At 41.2% G+C, this 23,572-nt stretch overlaps 1 protein-coding gene across 14 annotated transcripts in view; it reads right to left on the bottom strand.

The window, feature by feature from the left end:
* Positions 1-23,572, bottom strand: part of LOC308072141 (uncharacterized protein) — a 104,699-nt gene that overhangs the window by 58,974 nt on the left and 22,153 nt on the right. For 8 of the 14 annotated variants that reach the window (XR_013931529.1, XR_013931530.1, XR_013931531.1 and 5 more), the window contains exon 1: positions 1-23,572. This exon is cut by the window's right edge and continues 22,153 nt beyond it. Coding sequence is in view for 1 of the 14 variants with exons in the window: in XM_080408623.1 (XP_080264749.1) it covers positions 1-234; positions 3,533-3,686; position 3,886 (389 nt within the window). In the remaining 13 variants the exon portion in view is untranslated. The other 6 variants (XR_013931537.1, XM_080408623.1, XR_013931536.1 and 3 more) reach the window with 6 other exon arrangements.

Here is a 23,572-nt window from a genome sequence, read left to right on the forward strand (position 1 = left end):
ATTAAAGATGGTTTTCTGGACATAGCTTCTGTTCTGTCCTTCTCCAGCCTGGATTCATTCTTCCAACAGCAGCCCAGTGGCCATTGACTGTCTGCTCCAGCGGCATTCACCCAGATGAGGTGCCCAGTGCTCCCAGGCCAGCTTGCAGAAAAGGCTGAAACTCTGTGAGGATCTGAGCATTTTTGCAAAGGTCTGAGGATCCTAGCAGACTGGGCGAAGCCAGAGTCTCCTGTCCTGCAACAGCAATAGATTCATATGTTACTCGGGGCAGGGAAAGATCAAAAGCAGTATCTAGGCTGCCTCAGGAAGAAGGAGACTAGATTAAGAAGACGCCAGTCCCTTTTAAATTGCTAGATCAGGGTGGATGTCTTAGAATATTCATAGGACATAGGGCATGTTTTGCAGACAATGTATATTGAAAGCGCTGTCTTTTTCTGAAGCTTGAAGAACGTGGGGGTAGGTACTTAAAAACACAACATGCAAATAGCAAAAGCAAGTAGATCAAACCTAAAATAAAAAAGAGAAGTAGTGTGACTTTCTTTGTATGCGGTCAAAGCTGTAAGTTGCCTTACTGTTATCTGAATGGGATCAGACATTGTTGGCATAGTAACATGCAAAAATCATGTTATTATACACGCACACAGTCTGTTTTACAAGCTAATACTTTGCAATACTACAAATCACCATTTCCCCTCCAAGATCTTTCCTAAACAGTGAGTAATCTAAAAGAGTAGCACAAGGAATTTTACACCAGATGAGGAAATAAAGAGGATTCATGTGAATGTTCGTTCCCAAATTAAATGGGAGGGTGCAGCAGAGATACTGCAGTTTATTCAAGCTGAAACTCTGCTTCAGTCCTGTGTGACTTTTCTTGGGGAATTCACGGTATTTTTTTTTTTAATTTATTTTACAGAAATAAATCTAATTTAAAGTGTTCTGAGACATTCAGAAGTGGAGCAAACAAAACTTCTGACTTGAAAAGCTCAGAAATTAAAATCTGTCAATCAGTGCTATTAACTAACAAAGTTAGAGCTGTCCTCCCATTCTTTTCTCTCTAATAAACTACTGGAAGACCAGGTAAAGAAGCTACGATGAAGGCATTTAGAAGTTACTTACAAACAACAGTGAAACCCACAGGCAGGTGTAATCCTGTGGACAAGGGCTCCCTCTGTGCAAAGATATTCCCTGTCGCAGGACAGAAACAGTGTGCCACAGTGAAAGGTGCCAGCAGTGGGAGGAAGCACATAAAACAAATTAGCCCTCTCCCCTTTCTACCAGTAAATCCATCTGGTAACAGCTGTTACCTATCCAGTTTATACGATCTCTTCTCCAAAATCTTTGATGTCCAGAAGACTGGAAAATCTAATCGTGTCTTGGGAAAGAGAATAACAAAAATATTGAGCAAGTAATAAAAACACAAACAATGCTCTTATTGCAATACTTGCTGAGAAAGAAAGTTCTTCAGATCTGGTTAGTTAGCAAACTCTTTTATAAACCAGTCATGAATGGATGAAATTTACTATTCATGGTTATGGAAATAAAATTAAAAACCAACTTGCTTCATTCAGCAGTCTTGAGAACAATGATGTATTTTAATTTGCTTTGGAGAGGACAACTAGAAAATGAGAGCATTGAAGCTTCCTCTGAGTCTTCAGCGTACACAGCCAGGGCATAGTTTAGCCCATTAGCCCAAGGGCCTGATTCTCCATTACATCAGCTCTAATGGAATGACACTTGTGCAATGGAGATGATAATGAAATAAATAAACAGGCTGCAATATCTCTGCTTCTACTGTACGACCAAACCGGCGGGTTACACGGTATGCCGGGAGGTCAGTGGTAAGGCACCAAACGTGGAGCAGCTTGGCTGCTGCCTGCCGTGTGATGGCTTCCCAGCAGGGAGGTGGCATCCCCAGAGGGGCGTGCATGGAACTCAGCCCATGCTGGGAACACCTAACTCCTCTCTTCAGCGCTGAAGAACAGACTGGAGATGCGCTACCCATGACATATGCCCTACAGTAGTTAAATGAAGAATGAGAATCCTCTTCCATCCCTTTTGCTCCAGGAAAAAAGTGGCAGCATTACGCAAACAGGTGCTGCTCGGGGCATGCACGCAGGCTGCTGCGCATCACCGCTCACTCGTGCGGGGGGTACCGGGCTGTCTGGTGCTGGGGTCAGGTAGGGCTTAGCCAGCTGCGTGGGAACAAACAGTAGCTCCTCCTGGAAAACAGAGGGAGGGGACCAGCCTCCATGCAGCTGTTGGATCAAGCGTATAAGAGTTAGGTTAGGAATGCCAATACGCTTTTCCTGTGTGGATCCTGCATGCACACCTATGGTACCTAGCAGAGGCCTGAAGCTTCGCACAGGGTGGACTGCTCTCACTGCTGCAAAATAGGAGTGGCACCCGTACCAAATCTGATATGCAAAGTGAGAATCTGAATTTTAAATATTCATTTTAAAGCTCTCCCTGTATCACCATCCCATTCACCCATAACTCCTGTGCATGCAAACCACCCCAGACAGGCACCTTGGTTACATGTCAGACAATACCCCCAGAGAGTTATTGTTTCTCTGTTTGGAGATTATTCAGTACAAACTCTCATTGTCTTATTTTTCTTTTAAATCGCTACAAAATGTCTCCCTTTTTGAGGGGGAGAGAGGTAAAAGGGTTTTTTAATTTTTACACATTTTAATTTTTAGAGGAAATAACCCCTCCAAAGTCCAAAATCTTTCAAAGACTGACTTATGTGGTTTGTGAAACTTGTGTGCAAATGCTCTTTATAACTTGTACCACACTCTGCCTCCTTCACCCTCTGACACGTAGCAATAAAACTGGATTCAAAATGAGACTGCACCATGGTGAATTCATTCCCTGAATTGCATCGTACGTTTCAGCAATACACAGCGTGGGAACACGTCGTTTAGCTCTCGCTTTGAAGAAATTGGATTTGCAAAGGTCAGCAGCGGCTCGGCCCATTTCTCAGCAGATCTTTGGCTTGCTTTTCATCCCGGGACTAGCAGGGAGGAGGTCAGAAAGGAATGACAAAAAGAGCGAGCTTTTTGAAGTGAGCCCAAAGAATCTGATCATGCTCTCAGCAGTGTGGAGGTTTCTTTTGCTCAGAGCTAATAAATAGGTAGATTTTAAACCACATTTATGGGAATAACTTTCTAGGTTTACTTTACGTATTAAACAATTCATTATTTTGGTATAAACTAAGAAATGCTTTCCAGTGTAACTTTCAATCTGGCAAGAGCTGCCTGAAGCTAATCCACAGAAACAGCCTGCTCGCCCTCCCTCATCCATCCCTCTTTTTGTGCAAAAGGGAGCAGCCAGCCTGGAAAAAAGGTGGAAAGAGGCAAAATCATCCCCCAGTGGAAGTGCGAAACCCAGGGAGTCTGTGCTCTGTATTTCTCCTTTGAAACACATTTCCCAGTTGTTTAGCTTGCTCCCTGGCCAGCGTACTGAGACAGAGGTAGCTTCATTACCCTTTCGAGCTGGAAAACTCACAAAATACTTTGGCCACTCTCCACACCTTATTAACATAAACTGGAGTTTCCTCCCACTGCTGGCAGGGCAGGGTGCTGGGAATGTGTGATCAAGGCCTTTCGACGGCTGTCGCCAAGGTTCGCCTTGGGCCGGCAGTGAAGGATTACTCCTGGATCTTGAACAGGGGGTTGCTGCAGGCACTTGCACCGGAAAGCCACAAAAGAGGGAAGGAGGTAGGGAAAAAAGAAATGAAGGCAGGTTAGAAAGGAATCCAAGAATACCAGCAAGCCTGGGCTCATTCACAGGTCCTTCACTTGTAAATATTAAGCATCTCTTGCAGAAATATGGTACATCCAGACCGAAATGTGCCTTCTAGAAAACTGGGAATAATAGACTTACTTCCTCCATTAGTGTATGTTTTCAGCCGGTCCTTTTCATATGCCTTGATTTCTCTGGCTTTAAAGCCGTGTAAGGGCTTGTGGTGTGGGGAGAGAGTAGAGAAAATAGCTCTAGCTGCTGTCACAGGTGTCTCAGCTGTAAAAATTTGCTTTTCCTTGGCTCTTCCAACAAGTAATGCTGCAGCATTCTGGCATAAAATATAATTTAGAAAGTATCCAAATCACAGAAGGCCAAAACGTGATGCCTTGTAGGCTCCTGTTAAGTAGTCAGTACTAATCCAGGTGAATTTTCCCCGTTATTAACCCAGCAAAAGCTGAACTCCAGCCTTTGCCCCAGCTAATTTATTCGACTCTTATTAATTCCCTTTGGAGTCCATCCCAGGGACTCCCAGAGATCTGCCTGCTGCAGAAGATGTCAGCACGAATACTTCAGATCTTGAGAAACCCGCTGGAGGGGAGCATTGGCAGCATGTGTAAAAGAGGCATAGGGCAGAGCGTTTCAGGCACAGCTGAAAAGAGAGTGGCTATCGTCAAAGTGACAGGTGATTGATGTTTCTGTGACCTAACAGGAAGTAATAAATGCCGAGTTTAGGCTTTTAGCGGGGAGAAATGGCTTGTTCACCTACTGCTTCATAACTGCATCAGGTTTCCACTAATATCTAATCATCTCCATGTAAAAATGAGTCTATGGAGGGCTTGCAACAAGGCTGCCAAGGACATCGTGCCAACTCGATTCACAAGCGTCACATTACCACAGACCCAGGCATACCCTGGAGTTTCTCATTACCTCACGTACCAGAAAGTCTTTAGCTGAGCCTTCACTTTCCAGTTACAGATGAGGAGGCAAGTAGGGGATCTGAGTAAGGCTCCCTGGCTAAGGGGATCTCTCTTCAGAAACAGCGCTTTCTTCTAAACATAAGATCCCATCTAAAGGTTTGGTTAGAGAATCCGTTCTAGGAATATAATTTTTAATTTGATTGATTTCCACAAAATTTGCCCTGTAGGAAATTGTCATTTATGGACACATACACATCATTTGCAAAGTCTGCATCTGTGTACGTGCAGGTAAACATGCATCTGACATGTAGCTCTTAGGCATTAGGAAGTGTCTGGATTACCTGTGCGTAGCCATTCACGCTCAGCCATCACATCCCAGAACTAGTTTCTTCTTTATGCTTAGATCCTTTTGTCTCTTTCTTTTCATTTTTTAATACACATTTACGTGTGATATTTTTATCAACACTTACGTCAGCTTCCTTCAGTGGAGAAAGGTGTCCTTACTGCACCTTTCACATATGAAAAAGCTTCATAACTGAAAACACAAAGTACTGGTTTTAGCTTTCTTTTTTTCAAAAACAAACTAAAGAAAACCAGAAGGTTAAACAACTACAGTTGAGGCTACCTTGCTGAGCTGCAATAAAAAAAAAGAAAAGATTAGTCTGAACACACATTTTTTTATTAAAAAAGAATGTACCTAAATTACAGCTGCTGACCATGTAGTCATTCTTTTTATGAGGTGTTTCCCTATGCCCATATATGATTTCCACATATAAATTCCCTGTTGGTCTGAAATCTCCTCACATGAAACTGGTGTTTTTCTTAATAAATTGGCCACAGAATCTGTATTTCATCTCGGACGTAAAAAGTTCATTAGGGAAAAAAAGCATCCCAGTGTCCTGGTGGAAAGCAGTAACAGACACTATCCAAGCTAAAAAAAAGATTTGCCTGCTAACTGTATAGCATTTCCCCCCTGCTTTCTACTTAATTATTTTCCATAATTTAATAAGGTTCAATATAACATAGCATACTATAATGGTGCCTGCAGTAACAACCACTTAGTCCAGAGCAGAAAAAAGCAATCCTGTTTCACTGAGAATTTCAGCATGTTACATTTTGTTTCCTTTAAAATTCTCTTGGAGGGGAAATGGACACCTAGCTCTGAAACAATCTGTCTCCAAGTGCAAAAAACCTGGAGTCCTCGGCTTTGTCAGAGCCTGTTTGACAGGATGCCTTTGAACCACGCAGCGTGGAAGGCTTGGAACTGCTCTGGGTCTGCTTACCAGGGTCTTCTCACCAGGGAAAATCACTGGAACCAGAATCAGATGTTCCATATGGGATACTCAGTTGTAAATCTGAGAAAGCATTAGAAATATGAAAATGTGAAAAAATTTCACCAGAGCACACATTGAAAATGAAAATCCACATTCATCATTACCATTAGAAAGGAGGCAATGCTACGCTAAACCGGATGGCTGTGCATTAAGGGTCATCTGCTGCTCTTACTGTAGAAGTGCAGCTGACTCCTGAAGAAACCAGTGAGTTCAGCAGAGACAGGGTGAAGAATGTGCTCCTAAGAGATTCCTCCTCCTAGAGAAAAACCTTGGTTTGACAAACTGTTGGATGTGTGTCAGAATGTGACAAATGGGGGACACTTTGAGCAACACTTCACTGAACTAACGTAGCAGAGTGTGGTCCCCAAAAGCACAGTTGCTTTCATTTCCGTAATTTACTTTCATCTGTCTTTTTTGAAACCTTCCCTAATTAAGCTTAATTGCCATGCAGTCACACATTAGTGCAACATTCTGTCCACTTATGGACCACCCATAAAATGTTTCATAGCACTGATCTTGGAAAGTGGTAGATTGCTTGTTTTGTTTTGTTTTCTAATGTGCATAAGTGCCTATAATGCATAGTGATGGCTTTCTGGGACTGATACTTGACTCTGATTATCATGAAAAGATTCTCCGTTTATATCAGAAAATTAGAGAGGTCAGAAGGGTATTTGTGTTTTGGGAAAAAACAAGCATTTGTGATGATTTGGAAACAAATATCTTTGGTGCAGAACTCAGACACAGGGATTCCCAGCTCTCTGTAATATTTAACTCCTCAGGACAGTTATGGGCCAGACAATAACAGCTTGGATACCCTCAGTTTCTGTGAGTTAGCTAGCTTCTCTGCATCACTTAAGTCTTAGTGACTTAGACTCACAATAAGCAGTGATCAGATGACCTAATGAAACTCATGAAAACTTGAGAGATGGACAAAGGTCTAGCCTGGAGGACACCTCTAAATAGTTTGTAGGAGCTGATCCATAACAAAATATTTAGAAATAGCGAAACAAAATAACAGCAGCACAGAGTTGCAGGGGAGCCTACTGAAATATGAATGTAAGCAGCTGATTACTTATTGCTAAAACTATGGTTTATCTGACTGCAGTAGCTCTCATACCTTTGAAGCTAGGAAGTCCCCTGAATTTCTAGGATGCTCAAGTGAAAGCAGCAGGTACCAGGTACCTCAGCAGAAAGCTGCTCCCAGTATGCTTACAGACAGAAATGCTCAGCCAAGCTGGGTGGACTCGAAATTCACTTGACTAAAGGGACAACAAGCAAAAAGACAAGCAGAAAGTAGCGTTAGATAATAAAATCAGAATTTTTGGTAGCAATCAGACAACATCATATTTTCTAGCACAGAGATATAACATGAGGGAATTCCAGCCTCATGCTGGTAAGAGTCGGAGTTTATACAATATGACTAAAAATTTCATTTACCATTTGTACTGGCTTCTCTTCCTTATGGTTTCTGAGCACTGTGGGATGATCCAAATATTTTTGCCACTGCTAGAAATACTTCTCACAGTCCAGAAATGAAAAAGAGAAGGAGAGAGGAAAGAACAAGATTAAGGTCCAAGTTATTTCTACATTATTAATAAGTGATTAAGTTACATACAGTCCTTTCCAAATCTTTCAAGCTTTGTAGATGTATATGTTGGAAAGGGAAAAACAAAAGTAGAAATACCAAGAACTATCTAACCAGTAAGGACTAGTTGCACATGTAATTTGTTTGCTAGATTTGTCCAGACTACACAGTACTAGAGATGCACATTCTTTGAAAAAAGTAGGGCTATTACATTATGCCTGCAAGACAAAAGCAAAATAGAGAACAGGAGATACACACATTATTGCCTGTGAGCCCAGAAACAAGTTCTGGTGATGATTTAATATTTTAAAGTCAGGGAAAATAATTTGTTTCAGTCACACCTTGATGAATTTCAATAAAGAGCTTCCCCCCCCCTTCTAGCTTAATTGAACAATGTATAATTTTTATTTTGTTTAATAAAAGCTAGAAAATTTTAAATGACACAAAATTTCTTTGAAGTTTCTTTCTTAAAAATCACACACACCCGCTCATCATCTGTGTTGATGGTATGTTTGTCCCTTTATTTACCACCCAGCCCTAGCATTCTTTCTGGGTGGGAAGAGTGCAAGGAAAAGAGTCATGGGCAAACTGAAGTGACAAGCAAGCTAGAAAAACAGAGCAAAGAAAATTAAAAGGGCGTGCTTGCTCTGCCAACTATGCTGCAGAATACCACGGATATCATAGCTGCATTGACTTAGTCCTACAATTTTAATTGGTCATTACAGAGGAAATCTGACATATATTAAAGAGAACCCCCCCAGCTCAGAAATGCTGGAACAAGTTAACATGTTACAATCCTACTGACACCACCAGCATCATGCCCAGGGAGAAACCGGTGTCATCTTTTGTTTTGTCAAACAGAATTCATTCCTTCAGTTCTGAATTCTCTTTCAAATGTTAACGTGTCTAGATGGCATAAACACGGCAGTGCTGGAGACTGCCATACAAAGGAGGCAGGCTTATCTACTACAGGGCTTCTGCACTTTGGGTCCTCAATGTCTGGGGTGCAGCCTAATCTAAAGGGTATAGGGAGTAGGGTTAGGATATGTATGTTGTGGCAATGTACATACATGTATGATATGGCAATCTGGAATGGTCTCGTGGATATTTACTCAGAGGAAGCACGGTGCCACATCTCTCTGATTGTTTCTATGCATCTTTTTCCTTGCCTTTAAAAATAAGCAAAATATTCCATCTCTAAAAATACCAACTACTCAAAAATATACAGTTCCTTAGGGAAATGAGGTTACAACACAATTGCGTTGTACGAATATTTGCCTGTCATCTGTTTGCTCTTTCCCCCCAAGTTTTAACTCCGCGTTACAGAAGGGCAGAGGTCTGAATGAGTGTCCAGTTCTTACAAGTCCTGTGCAAAACGTGGACAGCCCACGACCGCGCATGCAGCGGCACTGCCCTGGCTGTGCACGCAGCCTCTCCTGCCAGGCACTGGAGGCACGAAGGACAGGGAGGGCTGGTGGCGGTGGGGAGCTGGACAGCAGACAATGAGGCTGAAGAGACAGAAATCCATAGGAAATGAGGCCTCTTTAGTTTGGCTGACTGTGGGTCAACTTGTTAACTGATTTATACCATTTTTCCCTCTCAGTTCTTGAGTTCTGCTGAAAATTATTTTTCTGCCAATGATGCTTTCCAGGAAAAGACTGCAGCACTCACTTCAAAACTGACAGTATCATTTATATGCTGAACAAGGGGGCACAGCAAACAAGCTTTTTCTTATGTTTTGCTTTAACCTTGCTGATGCCTTTTCAGTGAACTATGAGCCAAATCCTTCATTTCGCTGATTTAACAAGTATGTAGATACTGACATCCCCAATCCCACTTTTCCAGGTCAAGATCATGTTTCCTTAGAGACCAACTGAGCCTGCAGACCTCCAAGTCTATTTTCTCATAAGCGCTGGTCCCATGGGTTTTAGTGGGAGAGCATGTGTGGGTTGGGGGTTCAGTACCTACCTGTGTATGGTACACAGTTATATTTAATTCTGAGATGCAACTACCATTGATGGTTATAACCCTCTCCCACAGAAAGCAATATTAAAAGTACAAGCCCTATTCCTATGGACTCACTTCAAGTGTGGTTAATCAAATGAATTCATATGCTGTAGGTTTCAGTACTCCTCAGAGTAACAAAAATCCAGTGACACCAACAAACTGTGATTTTTAATTGTGATTCAGGAAGCCTCATCAGGGAATGATTGCAGCTTTCCTACTTTCTTTTGATTAATATGTAATTCTGGTACAGACAGAAACAAGGGTGCAGTTGAGGCTGAAAACCCCATTTGTTCTAATGAAAGTATTTTGCTCACTAACACTGTTATTACTCTGAATAGGAAAGGAGCGGTGAACTCCACTAATTTAAAGAAACCTCAGCTTTTTAGGAAACCAAATCCATACTTAGGGTCCTAGGCAACAAACATCAGTTACCTGATGTACCCCAGGACAGAAACACACATTGATGGTTACAGACAGTAATATCATCTCACAGTTTGTCTGGATGAATTTTTTTAAGTTTGTATTGTTGATGTGCAGATCACTGCAATCTAAATACATACAAACCTGGGAAATCTAGTCCAGACAAAGAGAAGCACCTTTCCACCTGGGAGGAAATAATAAATGCTGTCACTCACCCGGCAGGTGTGTGGGGTGAGAAGGGTGGTTGGGATACACATGGTGCAGACACAGGAGTATGGCTTCTGGGGAGCCAGCTGTGCACCCTCCCTGGCGGTGGTAACTTGCTGGGAGCCCATGGTCCACCTCTGTGCTCTGCTGCTTATGGCACCTCAGAAAGGGAGAAGGGACTTCAGTGCATCCGTTCATGTTTCTCACAACATCTTTAAATTTTTGCTTTGGCTGTAATGCAAATAATTCATTTAGAGTAACAATGCCTCCAGCCCAGTGACTGCCATCCTGCATCTAAAACTACAGTTTTAGAAAGATCATCTCAAATCTAAAGTCTGAGTTAGCTGCGATAGCAGAGAGACAATTTCTGCCATTGCTTGCTCAAAGAACTAGGCAGAGTTACACTTTCTGAAGGCAAACTGGCTGACGTAGTTTCTGACACAACTGGAAGTTTCTTTGCTTTCTCCTTGTTTCAAAACCAACTGAGATCAATAAATCCTTTCTATCCTCTAGCAAGGAAAAAACCACAATGAGCTGCTGTAGCTTGGGAAAATATAAACTTTGAAGACCTACTTCTGATACCATTTCAGAATTGCTTTAATGGTTTGCCTGCTGTCCTCATTGTAATGGTTTGTAACACTGTCCAGGAAAAATATACTGCAGCAGTGTACTTATTCGTGATGAAAATTCCACATGAGTAACACTCAGGAATATTAGAAACAGCCCATATGTATATGCACATATAGTTCAAGTTACAACTTTTTAAAAACAAAATCATAAAAAAAACCCTGTCTTGAGCCTCATAGGCATAGCAATGCCACCAGACTAGAAGTGTATAATTTTGCATATTTAAATGTATCTTTATAAATATTCATCTGAATAATTTTATCTGCCTCAAGAATGTAAAAATTATTCGAACAATAGGTCTTTGGCCTTTAGATAGACTTCAACAGTTAAAAAAAAGGCCAGAATCAAAAAAAACCCACAACACCAACAATATCAAAAATATTTATTTTTTCTGCTGAAGCCATTACCTAACTTCCCAGAACTAATCCTGAACTCTGCTTACTGCTAGCACTGTGCTGTAAGTACGGCAAAGGGCAGACGAGAGCACCAGACAACATAAACTGAAACATTGACTTCAGTGTGATGGGAGAACCGAGCCCTGCCAGACCCTGGCGAGCCTGAACTGCTGCAGCTTTTACCGGCAGGTCACCAGGGAAGGCTCAGCTGTGGGTACTGCCCAGGCAGAGCCCAGGGCGCCCAGCACCCCAGTGCTGCCGTCAGCCTGGGAGGGGGAAATAGCGCAGTGATTGCGCTGTGTGACTTACAGAAAGAGCAGGCTCTGCTTTGGGAAGGGACAGATCCTCCGGACCCACGGAGCACTGTGGGAACCGCTCTGCCACTTTTATGCACGCTAAGCAGGCCCGTTCCCCCACACAGACCCAAACTCTTCCATGAACGCTGTATAAATAAGGTTATAAAGCTACTAATGTTCTTTAACCATGAAGAGATAATACCAACCATGAAACCTGAGGGGCTTTTTCTTGTCTCCTGCACATATGAAAGATGGCATTAAAAGAGATTAGTTTAAACCACTTGCAATTTCCTTTATGCAATAAAAGATTTTCTTTGCTTGGAATTTTCCTATTTATGGTGTGTATTTGGACGCAGTATAACATAATACATCCCTCAGTACCCTGGCTTTTAATGATGCTAGCAGTATTTGAGCCATTCATCAAACATGACAATTGAAACAGCTAGGAGTTAATGGGAGCATGAGCAGTTTGACAAACAAAGTCTATTTGACAAGGCTGAGGTCAGGACCAAAAGAACTGCTCTTGGTTAAACAAACAGAAAAGCAACAAAGTAAAAGCAAAATCTTTGTAGCCATTTATCAGCTTTAAAAGCCGTTTTGTTATAAGAAACATAAAGTGAAGCTGCACACAGAGATGGAAATTAAATGGGGTTGGAAGAATTCATTTGGCTTCTTTTTTAGGTGCAATTAAAAAGCCCAGTTAAAACTGAAGAATTACATCCATAAAACTGACACACAACTACATAATAGCTAAACCTACACTTTAGAGCTACCTGCTTCTGAAATGACATTATTTAAAGAACCCAGCCTTTTCCAATATAAGAGACTGATTCAGGTGGCATTGAAAGAACAATATTACAAGAGACAATTTTCCTAACATCTCTGAAGCAGGAGAGCACCATGAAGGCGTGCTCAGGACCCACAGCTGAGAATCCATCCATTGCTGCTTCAATAACAAATGTACCTGATATTAATCTGTGCAGGGGGCCTTCCAGGAGGGTCTTTGCAAAGCATCAGGGTTTTGTGTTTAGGCACAATATTGCCTGTAGGAAATTCCTGGATGTCAAATGAATCCTGGAAGCTAATAATTAGTGTGCCCACTAACTTCACCCCTTCACTTGGTTCACAGACCATCTTTTTTTTTTTTTTTTTTTTTTTTTTTTATTTGGGGAGATTAGTTTGGGCTCATCTTTTCTTCTCTCTGTCCTGGCCCCTGGAGAGTCTACAAAAGGTAGAAGCACTGAATCCATTCTTGTGCTCCCTGAGTAAAGTGGCTTTTAGAGCATGCAGCACACATATTAAAATAAATGATAATGTCTCTACCCTTTTAAGTGCATATAAGCATGCAAAATCAAATCTATACTATCTTGGGTTTGGCCTTGCATTTTATATACCAAAGACAGTCTCCATGCGTTACAGTGCTGAGTTCAAGGGGAACAAGACTGACTTTCCCATGGTTCAGCTTTTCTGCTGTTTAAATTTGGGAGTGATAATATTCTCATGACTAGATAAGACAACACAGATTTAGGCACTCACAAATTCTTGGGTATTACATCTGTGCAGAGTACTTTTTAACCATATGCCTACCATCACCTTCTGTAACTGTTGACATAACTGTCCAGAAACCACCACTACCATTAGGGAACTTCCATCAGAAGAAAATAATTTGGCAAAACTCAGTAAGCTTTTGCAGTCCTAAAGTTTCAGGAAAGGCCTTTATGGCTTTTGGGCTGGACATGTTGCCAGATGAAAAATCCCTTTTCTTTTGAGACTTCTCCATCCTTCCTATTGCTTTCATGCTTTTACAGCTATTGGCAGTTTAGAGACAATAAAGAAAAAAGGCATGTATCAAGGCACAAAGACAGTGGAATTACTAAGAATAGTCATAAACTTACAGATTAATTTTGTGCATCTTATGTGTTTCTCTAATAACTTTTCATTTTTTCTTTCATAAAGAAATTTGTACAACTAATATATTTAAAAACTCCTATTACTGTTGGAAAGTCATGAAAGACTTCTTTTCCTGGAAGTGATTGATTATAGTCTGGACAAATGAAATAATTTTCCCTCTTCTCTTCTCATTATGCTTTGAGCAAAATACCCATTACAGGAGCACTGTGCAGCCATTTAGAGCTAGGAAATGTATTCCATTTAGTCTGTCAAAACCAGTTTAACTGCTGTCTTAACTCTGCCTCTTTTCCAAACCTCCTTTTCAAGACTACACTAATATAACCTAATTTTGACAGAGCATTCTGGACGCTGGGCAGCTCTGACTCGAGCTCTTTTCCATCTGGAATGGGCTTTTCATCTGCTTAATCCCAGGGCTTTCTGGTTAGTTTTGTGTAGTTGTTTTGTAATATACAACCTACAGTCGTCTTATAAAATAATTTATAGCACTCATTTGGACCCCTTTTTGGAACTTTCTACTGGGGGGGGGGGTGTGGAGGGTGAGGGAAGAGAATTAAAAATCACCCAAACAGAGCTCAATCCTAGTTTTACTTTTCAATAAAAATGTTTTTACCCAAAATACTGGCATGGATGTCTGAAGACTGCACCCTCCTTTCCAATGTCAACAACACAAATGCCTTTTCTAATGAACATAATATTACTTTGTGTCATGGTTACATTGTGTCTGAGTTTTTCCCTGTGTTCAAAAGCATATAAAAATACATTTAAAATGTTCAAAGTGACAAACATTTAATGATATCATTTTATCTAACATTCAGTAAAGCAGGATCCTGCAACCAAGCATAAGAAGAGTGATGCTAATTTTAAGATGGAAGTTCTAAGTACATGCAAAGTATACACAAATTACATTAATAACATATTGTTTTACTCATGTAGTCACAGAATAGTCAGGTCAGAATTCAAAGATTCAGGAGATCCTTTACAGTCTCATATCTCTTGTAATAAAATAGAAATAAAATGAAAATCCGCAAAGGTGGGTTTGTTACCTACTTAAGTATCAGTTGTTTGTTGGGGTTTTTCTAAACGCTTCTATGATCAGTGGTGTGCTAAACTGCTTAAGGAAATCAAGCCCATTCATGCTTTTACCCTTTTCTTAATCAAATTGAGTTGGTGCTGAGAGATTTTCACTGCAACAATAGCAAGTTTTCTCTTCGGTCTAGTCCTGGAGAGGTAGAGGTTTGGATAAAGATTCTACTTTAAACTTTGCAATATTATTGCAATAAAACAATAATAACAAAGTCATTATTATTATTTTTATCATCATCATCATCAATAGTAGTATTGCACTGACAGCCTACAAAAATCCTTTCCAGAATTCATCTTCACACCTTCTCCATAGCTGGTCTCCAAGAAAGACCGCTGAAGAAAAAGGGAAAAAGCAGTACACGAGGCACAGGGAGTAAGAGGGACAGGAGGACAGAGCAGTTTAAGAGTGGTTGAGGTGAGTCTTGCTTTGGCTAACTCCAGGGTAAGACTGTCAGGTGCTAATGGCCAGGCTTTAATTATTCCCCAAACCAAGAAATAAGAAAAGATAGATACTACAAAATATGAAGTGCATCTTCCTGGTTCTCAGGAAGCAGTATTCCAATTTTTGTTGTATTTTACTTTAATAGTAGTCCTTCAGTACACACCAAACACACTTATTTGCTATATCTATAATTGAGTTAGTGCATTACTAAAAAACACTACTTTTGTGTCACATCAGGTTATGCTGACTAATAAATCTTTTCTTTGGAAAAAGCAAATCTTTTCTTTTGGAAAAGCAAATATTGAAGGGAGCATTAGAAAACATCCAGAAAAAAGAAGCTGCTGGAAGTTTATTGCCCCTAATCCTGTTAATAAAATAGGGTACTGGGCTCATTCTTCTGCAAATTTTTCTTACAAGGAAGAGCAGTGGAGAGAGGGGAGAAAGTGACCCTCTGATCCGGAGGAAGGTCCTAGCAAACACGTGTTCCTCCAAAGCATTTGACTGTTAGTATTAATGGGGATATCCTTCAGAGAATGACACAGATGTAAGACTTGGGGCGTGCTGCACCATAAGCTCTGCCTTCAACTTTATGCAATTGAAATAGCAAATTTTTACCTACAACCCAGTAAATGGATGTAAAAACTGCAAGGCAGGAAGAAATCAAGTCCTGATATCGTAAACAGAAAAAAAGTACACTTCAAACCAACAAATAATGAGGATTTAATCTTACATATTGCTTGCCTGTTCAATAAGAAATTCAGAATATAATCTGTATTCATAAAGAAATCAGATAGCTACTGTCCAGGTCTGTGTACGTTATCCATATATGAGAGAGAGATTGTGTATATCACACACATAGGCTACAAATATATTTTGCAAACTATTTGCAGGCTGGTCCTCAATCTTCTGCCATATATGAAAGTTACATGCCTGTTAACTCAATGGCTAAAGCTGTATTGGAAGAGAAAATATCAGGTTTTCTATCAGCATTTACATGCCTTGGCCATGTAAGTTCACCACAGTACTAGAGCTGAAAGAAATACCAGTACAAGAGTGTTCTATGTCAGATCTCAAACCACTAATACAAAAGGGTGTAATTTATCAGATCCAAAGGAAAACACTATCTGACAGTGTCCAAAGTACTACTATTCATTACATATCTAAAGACTGCTGATCAATAGACAGCACTATGCTCTTTTGTTCAATAGGTTCAAGCTTAACTGATTTTCATGGCTTCTTGAATGCTTTTATGACTAACAAGGCACGATCCACAAAGTGCTTTGTCACCGATGTACACATAATCTAATAAAGTGACAGTAATAAATCACAAGTATCATTAATAAATCACCAACAAACAAAGCAGCACGCTGGAAGCAATGTGGAAAACACACAGATATTCCTCCAACTACTTTGGTGAGTAAATGGCTTAAACACACAGTATTAGTTAAGAGCTGCAAGTTCAATTCATAGTAAATATATACATTTGAGCTGTTGGAGATTTTGTATTGTAGTTGGCAAACACTCCTATGTTTCTTCAGGGCGGGTTCATAGAGGAAAAGAAAAAGATAAAAGGAGAAAAGGAAAAAAAAAAAAAGGAGAGAAAACAAAACTCAAATTGAACAAACAAATGCTTGGAATGCAAGAATATAATGCAGTTTGGTGATGTTTACATGCCATTAAAATCACATTTTATGCCTATTTACCTTATCATTTTGTACCTCATAAATGCCTACAGTAGCTAAAGCTGTTAGTGGTGCCACTTCAAAGAGCAGTGCCCCTAGGAACAAGATCTTTGAGGTTTAGTCTGGCCACAGTGTGGTTAAGGTTATCACGATGTCTCTTTAAATCTAGAATCTAGTTGGCATAAGTCCATGAAAAGCACACATACCTTCAAGTACGAAATTCAGGATTCATTTACTTACCCTTCAGGTGTGGATTTAATGAAAGCTGGGCATTTAACATGGTAACAAGCTTCCGCAGACTTCACAGAGAAATTCAGCTCCAAGATACATACAGCAGAAGCAAAGCAGTCATTTTGAACTCATCATCACTACCAAAAATGCATACACTTAGCAAGTATTTACTTGAGGTGGAATCCTAGAAATACAAATTTGTAGCTGTCACACAAGTTAGCTGGTTGGGGTTAATGCTAGAACTCAGCAGCACTTTCTTCTATAGTGAATGGAAAGCCAAATTACTTAGCTTTGGACCATCTTGAATTAAATCCAGAAGGCTGAAGTTGTTTCTTTCTCTTTTAGTTCCTAAATTTAACATAGAAGTGGTAAAATTACAAGAGGAAGTCAGCTTCCCTGGAATTTTTGCCCTGACCAAAAACTTCTGTAAATACCACAAAAAAGCTTTTTACTACAGTATTTGCAATTCAATATTCTAAGGCTTTGCTTGTTCTGATAAAAGGGTCATCTGAATTCTTGAACAGGAATGTGAATCAAATTCCAATTAAAATCTGTAGGTGCTTTTCAACCACTTCTCTGGTGACCCTTGAGCAAATAAATGTTTGTGTCAGTGGCTTGAGGCAAAATACATAATTAGAGCCAATACTAAAACCATCTTTCCTCTCACTCAACCTCAGAAACAAAGTCTGATTCAATACTAATAGCCATGGAAAAGAAATAAATAAGGTGGTGGCTAATACCAGAGTGAGTAAGGCCTTTCCCTCTGAAGACTAGAGGAGGGCCAGACCGGGTCTGCTGCAGTGAAGGGTACAGGTATTATGGATGGTTATTTGCAGGCAAAACTCCTGGACTCTGAAGTCAACCATTCCCTTTTCATCTATTATTATACACGAATCCTTAATAAATGCTCAGTATTTTCCCTTTAGGGTGGTCAGGAAAACTGGCGAGGCAGGATGCAGGAGCTGAGGTAGGTGGGGAAGCCACTGAGCTGCGCGTGGGAGATGTGCACCGCTGGCACACCAGTACGGCCCGCTGCCCCCGCACAGCCGCCAGCCTTTCTGTGGCAGCCTCAAACAGCAGCCGCCACATCCAAACGGTGAGATCTGGGAGCTTTAAATGGTTGTCTGTGGAGCTCTCTTTAGAACAGCAGAATGCTGACAGCAGTGGGAGAGGGGCTTACCCCTCCTGGGAAAACGCTGCGGGTGAAATGTGGGACGTGGGGCCATGGCAGCAGCTCCCACAGCCATGAGTTAGACCTTGTTACCTCTGTGTTTGTTTAAGGAGAGCAAAACACTTTTGCTAAATTTAACGTGCTTCTACATACTATGAATTTTACCAAAAGAAATTATTGGACAAAAATGAACTACTTCTTGAGAGAAAAAATAAGTAGTATGAAAAAGAACAAAGACATGTCATTCAAAAAGAAAAAAAAGAGAGAGACATTAAGGAAGTTAGTGTCAAAAAAACAAACCTGAGGTTTAAAGCCATGAAGCGTGACCATCACTCTCTCCTCTTCTTCAGCATGTGATTTTATTTTTGATCCAGATGTCACTGCTTACTTTAAACATGACTCTGCCTCTTGGGCAGAGGTGGCCTTGCAGGGGCAGATACTCAGCTGAATCACAGATAGATACACGTGAAAGAGGATATTTATAAAACTGCTAAAATGTCTAAACACTTTTGAAGGTAGAGTTAGGTTGCCTGCTGACATTTGGTCTGCATGAACTTCCCATACAATCATTTGTTTTAAAGTGTTGTCCTTCATTAGTTTAATTATTCACTTCAGCCACAGAATTACTGCCTGTTTTAATGCTTTTTCTCATATCTGTGTAACAACAAAGAGCCCTCAAAACCTTACCACTTGCCTTCTCAGGACAAACCCCTCCACAAATGCTTCTGATTGCAGTTAAGTTTGCTAACGTTCGTCTCTTCTTTTTCCTACCCTCATATGCTTGTCCCTTTCCCTTTAACAAAGGTTTAAAATAGAAGATGCCTTTGCTCTCCCCACTCCAAGACAGCCCTTCCCAACACCTTCCAGGCAGGCCCAATATACAAAAAGAAACTTTTTCCTCCTGTGCAAAAGACGCTGTAGGAACAAGATCTAATATAAGCAATACCAACTCCTTTCCGTGCCTCAGTCTCAATATTGCCCTTTGATTTTTTTCCTTCCAGGACGCTTACTCACAACATCCCCCCAATGCCCGCGCCATCGCGCAGGGAGCCTGTGCTTCGCAGCTGCAGAGGGCAGAGGCTCAGCCCCAGAGATGCGGTGCAGCAACACAGCGCTGCCCTCTTTGATCTCCCGCTCGTGCCCCGCCATCCAGCATGACGCTTGCCTTGCTCTAGGGGTGAAGCTCACCCCACGCGGGGGGGCCCACACAAGGCTTGCAATGCTGTTTAACCCCACGGTTGTGCCGGGGATGGAGGGAACGGCGGGGGACCTGGGAGGATCAGTGGTGCAGGCGAGCCCCCGACGCCCCTGCCCCATGACACCGCAGTGCTCGGTGGCGTCTGCTCTGGCTCCAATTAAGTCAGTGTGGAGGGGGATCTGAGAGGAGGTTAGGGGAGGGTCTGCTGGACCCACACTCCTGTGGCTATGTTGGAAACGAATTCCTACATACGGGGTGCAGATGGGCCACAGCCCCTTTTCCAGGCTGCAGCCTGCAAATAAACTTCGTAGCAGCTGGGGAGGGGAACCACCAGAGCCTCATGTGCTTTAATGGGTTCTGTGTTTCTGTGTATTCCCTCTCCTCACTAACCCATGCAAATCCTTCTGTAAAGTCCCATAAACAAAGCCGTGGATATAAATTTGAATGAGAAACTTGCCACCAGGGAAAACTGTGATCAGGAAAAATACAACATACCTTTTTCTCCAAGACGTGTGTTTTGGTGTGTTTTCTTGGATTAAAAACAGATTTTACTGGTTTGAGCAAGCAGGCAAACTTCTGACCTTTTTTCACATCATAACCTCCCCCCCATGTGCTGCTCCCTAACCTGTCCTAAAATAGCTGAGCGGAGCATGGAGCCTGTCAGCGAAGGCGACCTCATCGCCCGGCGCAGATGTTTGTCAGCACGGTACAAACACGTCCATCTCCAAGACCTTGTGCCCTGGTCTCAGTCCAATGAAGTAGTCAAATGTGTGATCAGCTTCACGTTTTCAGGAAACGGGACCTGAAATCAAATGCTTCCATGAATGCTTTTCTGAACCAGCCCCACAGAGCTCAGTACTTGCTGGTTTGAGATGCCAGCATGCCCCAGAAAAAGTTTGTTGCAGAGAGCAAGGATCTTCTAAAGCAAAACATGATTTTTACAGCTCCATATGGAGTTCGAAGTTAGGGGAATCTGCATCATTACTTTTCATTTAGCCAAGTGAAATCAAGCTGAAGAATACTTCCTACTTCCAAACCTGCACCCAAATGCAACCTGGGTGCCACTTTCATTAGTGAAATAAATTTAATGAAGTCAACATGCTGACTTCTTTTCAGAGGGATCTGTGCCTCTGAAATTAATCAATTCCAATCTGTCAGATTACCGAAATCTTTGAACCTGGAGTTAAATAGGGAATGCAAAAAATGAGGTACCCAGTATCTGAATTATATTTGAAAAATCATTTTTTAGGCAAACTGGCTGCATTCTAGCCAGGGGCTCTAACAACACGTGCAAGCATCAAGGTATATCCTTGCATGTGCCTGCAGATATGAACAGGTAGGGACAGAAGAGAGGGTTTGATGCTGCACTGTCAGTCTTCCTGTGAGAAACTACTTTTTTCTTCTGAATGCACTCAATTCTTGGTGACAACCAGCACACAGATTGATTTTATGTGGTTAATATAGGGTCACCAAGTAGATCTCACTTCAGTTTTTTTATTCAAGTGAATAGACAAATCCATGAGAGTCATCTTTCTGCTGTTCCAGATTAATGCTATAGCCTTAACTTCAAGTTCTTGTTTCTTTTTTCTAGATGTAAATGTAGTAAATATGTTATTGATAGAAATGTTGAAAGAATAGTAAAGACTGAATCCATTTGTTGTCAAGATTTCTTCAAAAAATAATGAATCACAGTAAATTTGAGATATTGAATCAAGCAGCAGTCTAGTACTATTCCTGACAATTATGATGCTGCTGGAAAAATCACATCATTGCCCACACTAATCCTGGTTGTTTTCTCTTTTAGCATTAAAATGAGAAGCCAAAAATATAATTTAATTTTTATAGCTTCTGTCAGTGGTTTATAAACCAGAGTAAAACAAAACTGATGATCCAACCTTTTGTTTGGTAGTTTGGAAAAGTAAGACAAAAGAATAGGAAGGGATGAAACAAAAAACAACTCCCCTTCCCGAATCAAACAACCAGAAAAAAGGAACAAGAAACAGAAAACATGTTAAGGTAGTACAGAATCTAGGGCCAGGCAGCTGCCCCTGATCCATAAGACTTGTTTTTCTTTTCTTGGTTAGTTTTAAAACCCATTTGGGATTTGCTGTGTACACGGGCCAGTGTCTGTGAGGATGCCAGCGAAATATGAAAAGGACTGAGGAACAAGCCGTTTGAAGCTGTAACTACTGAGCTCTTTTCTGTTTGCTTTGGCTGTTGGAGCTGTGGTAGGTGTTTCCCATTTTTAGCCTTCACACCTTTATTACGTTTGGGTTGCACCCTCGAAATATTCCAGATGCTCTGGATGGAGACTTCCTCTTGGCCAAAGGAAGAAAAGGTTTCAGTCTCTTATGGATTTCCCCTCTACCGTTTGGGAGACTTCACCTACCATCACAAGGGCTGAGCAGCATGGTGCTGGTGGTCATGCTTCCACCGGCTGCCATAGCCTGGAACCAGCGACCTGTGAGCCCAAGTCTTCAGATCCTTCTTGAAGAAGAAAAAAAAAAAAAAACAACCAAAAAACCTCAGAATTGGTAAAGGCTTTCAAACTGGATGCATGATAAAAGATAATATTTTAATTTAGACCTGTAAGAACAACCCTCCTGGCTACTGCCACTTGGAAGTCAGAGGTAACTGAGATCAGCAAAACGGGTCCATGATTTCGCCCTTCCTGTGGCTCTGTGAAGCACTCTCTGCTCCATCTATGCCAGGAAAACCTTCCACCCTGCTCTCTGCCCTCAGCACGCCAGGGCAGGAGTCTAACTGTAACACACTTCAGTGCAAAATTTTTTCGCCAGCTCACCTTCACTGAAGAGCTCGCAATTCACGTTCTAAAATGTTACTCGTTAAAACTGCCTACAGAAAATACTTTGAAGCAGTGACCATCACACCAATGCTAGACTTCTGACATGAAAATATGAGCATAAAGCTGGAGGGAAAACAGTCTGTTTTACAGTGGAGCTTAAAACTGGAGGGAAAAGAGTCTGTTTTACAGTGGCTGCCTGCAGCTGACAGCTTACTGTCTGGTTCAGGTTGACCCAGCTTGTCACTGAAGAGGTGGCTCTCCCCTGCAAAGCCACAGCATCAAGCATTAGGATTGTTTATCACCCTCTGCAGCCATACAAAGCAGCGCAAGGCCTGCTGGCCATTTGTTCTGCAAAACATACCATCATAAGAGCAAACACTACAAGTACTGGAGGCCGAGGTTAGAACTGCAGAATGAATTAGGGATGTCAGTGTCCATACTGTGCCTGCTGCGCTCGATGGGGACCTCCTCGGTGGGGGCTGCCGTTAGTATCTGCATTTCACTTTCAGACACACATTACACGCTTTAAACATTTTCTCTTGGCTCTCGTTATACTTATACCTGGCTAAAAAATCTTGAACAATGTTAAAAAAAATGGGGAAAAAAGAGACACTGCACCTCTATTTCCATCCTGTAGCCCTAACTGGCACGACTGCCCTGTGTTTACTTCCCTCTGATGTAAGGTAGCAACATGCATTACTTAAACACAACTCTCTCTTGTTTCTTTCCCACACTTTCCTGTTTCCTGTCTTCCATCTCCTGTTTTTATTTGGTTTTGTATCCTTTTATTTTCTCTTTCAGTTCTGCCTGATTAATTTTCCATCTCTCTGTTACTACCTTGTTGACCTTTTTTCATAATCTCGTAATACTTCTCTGAAGTATTACTACTTCATTTTACTTGTCCATCAGCTCTTTCACCATTTTCTCTCCTTTCATTTTCCTTTTCTTTCACTTCCTTTTTTTCTCTCTCTGACTTTTTAAATGACCCTATCTCTTTCCCGCTTTCCTTTTTTTCCTTTCTGTAGTCACTAATATGTTTCAGAAAATAGCATTTCACTCTCAGCTTCTTCCCTTTTTCTCTGTGGCAGGCTAGGGTGAACTCCTGCTCTTTTTCTGGGGAAAAAAAAAAGACAGTCGAAGGTCAGTGGAAAGATTAAGAATGTGGAGGTGATGCATTAATGAAAAATACTGGGTTACCTCACTATCCATGTAGATACTAGCACAGCTTTTTGCAAAAGCCATCTCTATAACATAATGATTCTTGTGTGTATTTTCACCTTTAATTTTGGAGCCCATCAGCAGCTATTTCTTAAAGGATCCTAAACCCACCTTATAATTCATACAGACAGAACAATGGTGTTTTCTATAACAATGGTGTTTTCTCTGGGGTTTTCCTGTCATTTCAATTATAACTGAAGACTGAATTTGGAAGCGCCATTGGTAGAATACAGTTATCTAGAGTGGAAGTTTGTTTAGGACAGTGATAACTCTTAAGTACACTTCGTAGGAATTATGA

This window comes from Falco punctatus (assembly GCF_963210335.1).
Source record: "Falco punctatus genome assembly, chromosome: 12".
Lineage (NCBI taxonomy): Eukaryota > Metazoa > Chordata > Aves > Falconiformes > Falconidae > Falco > Falco punctatus.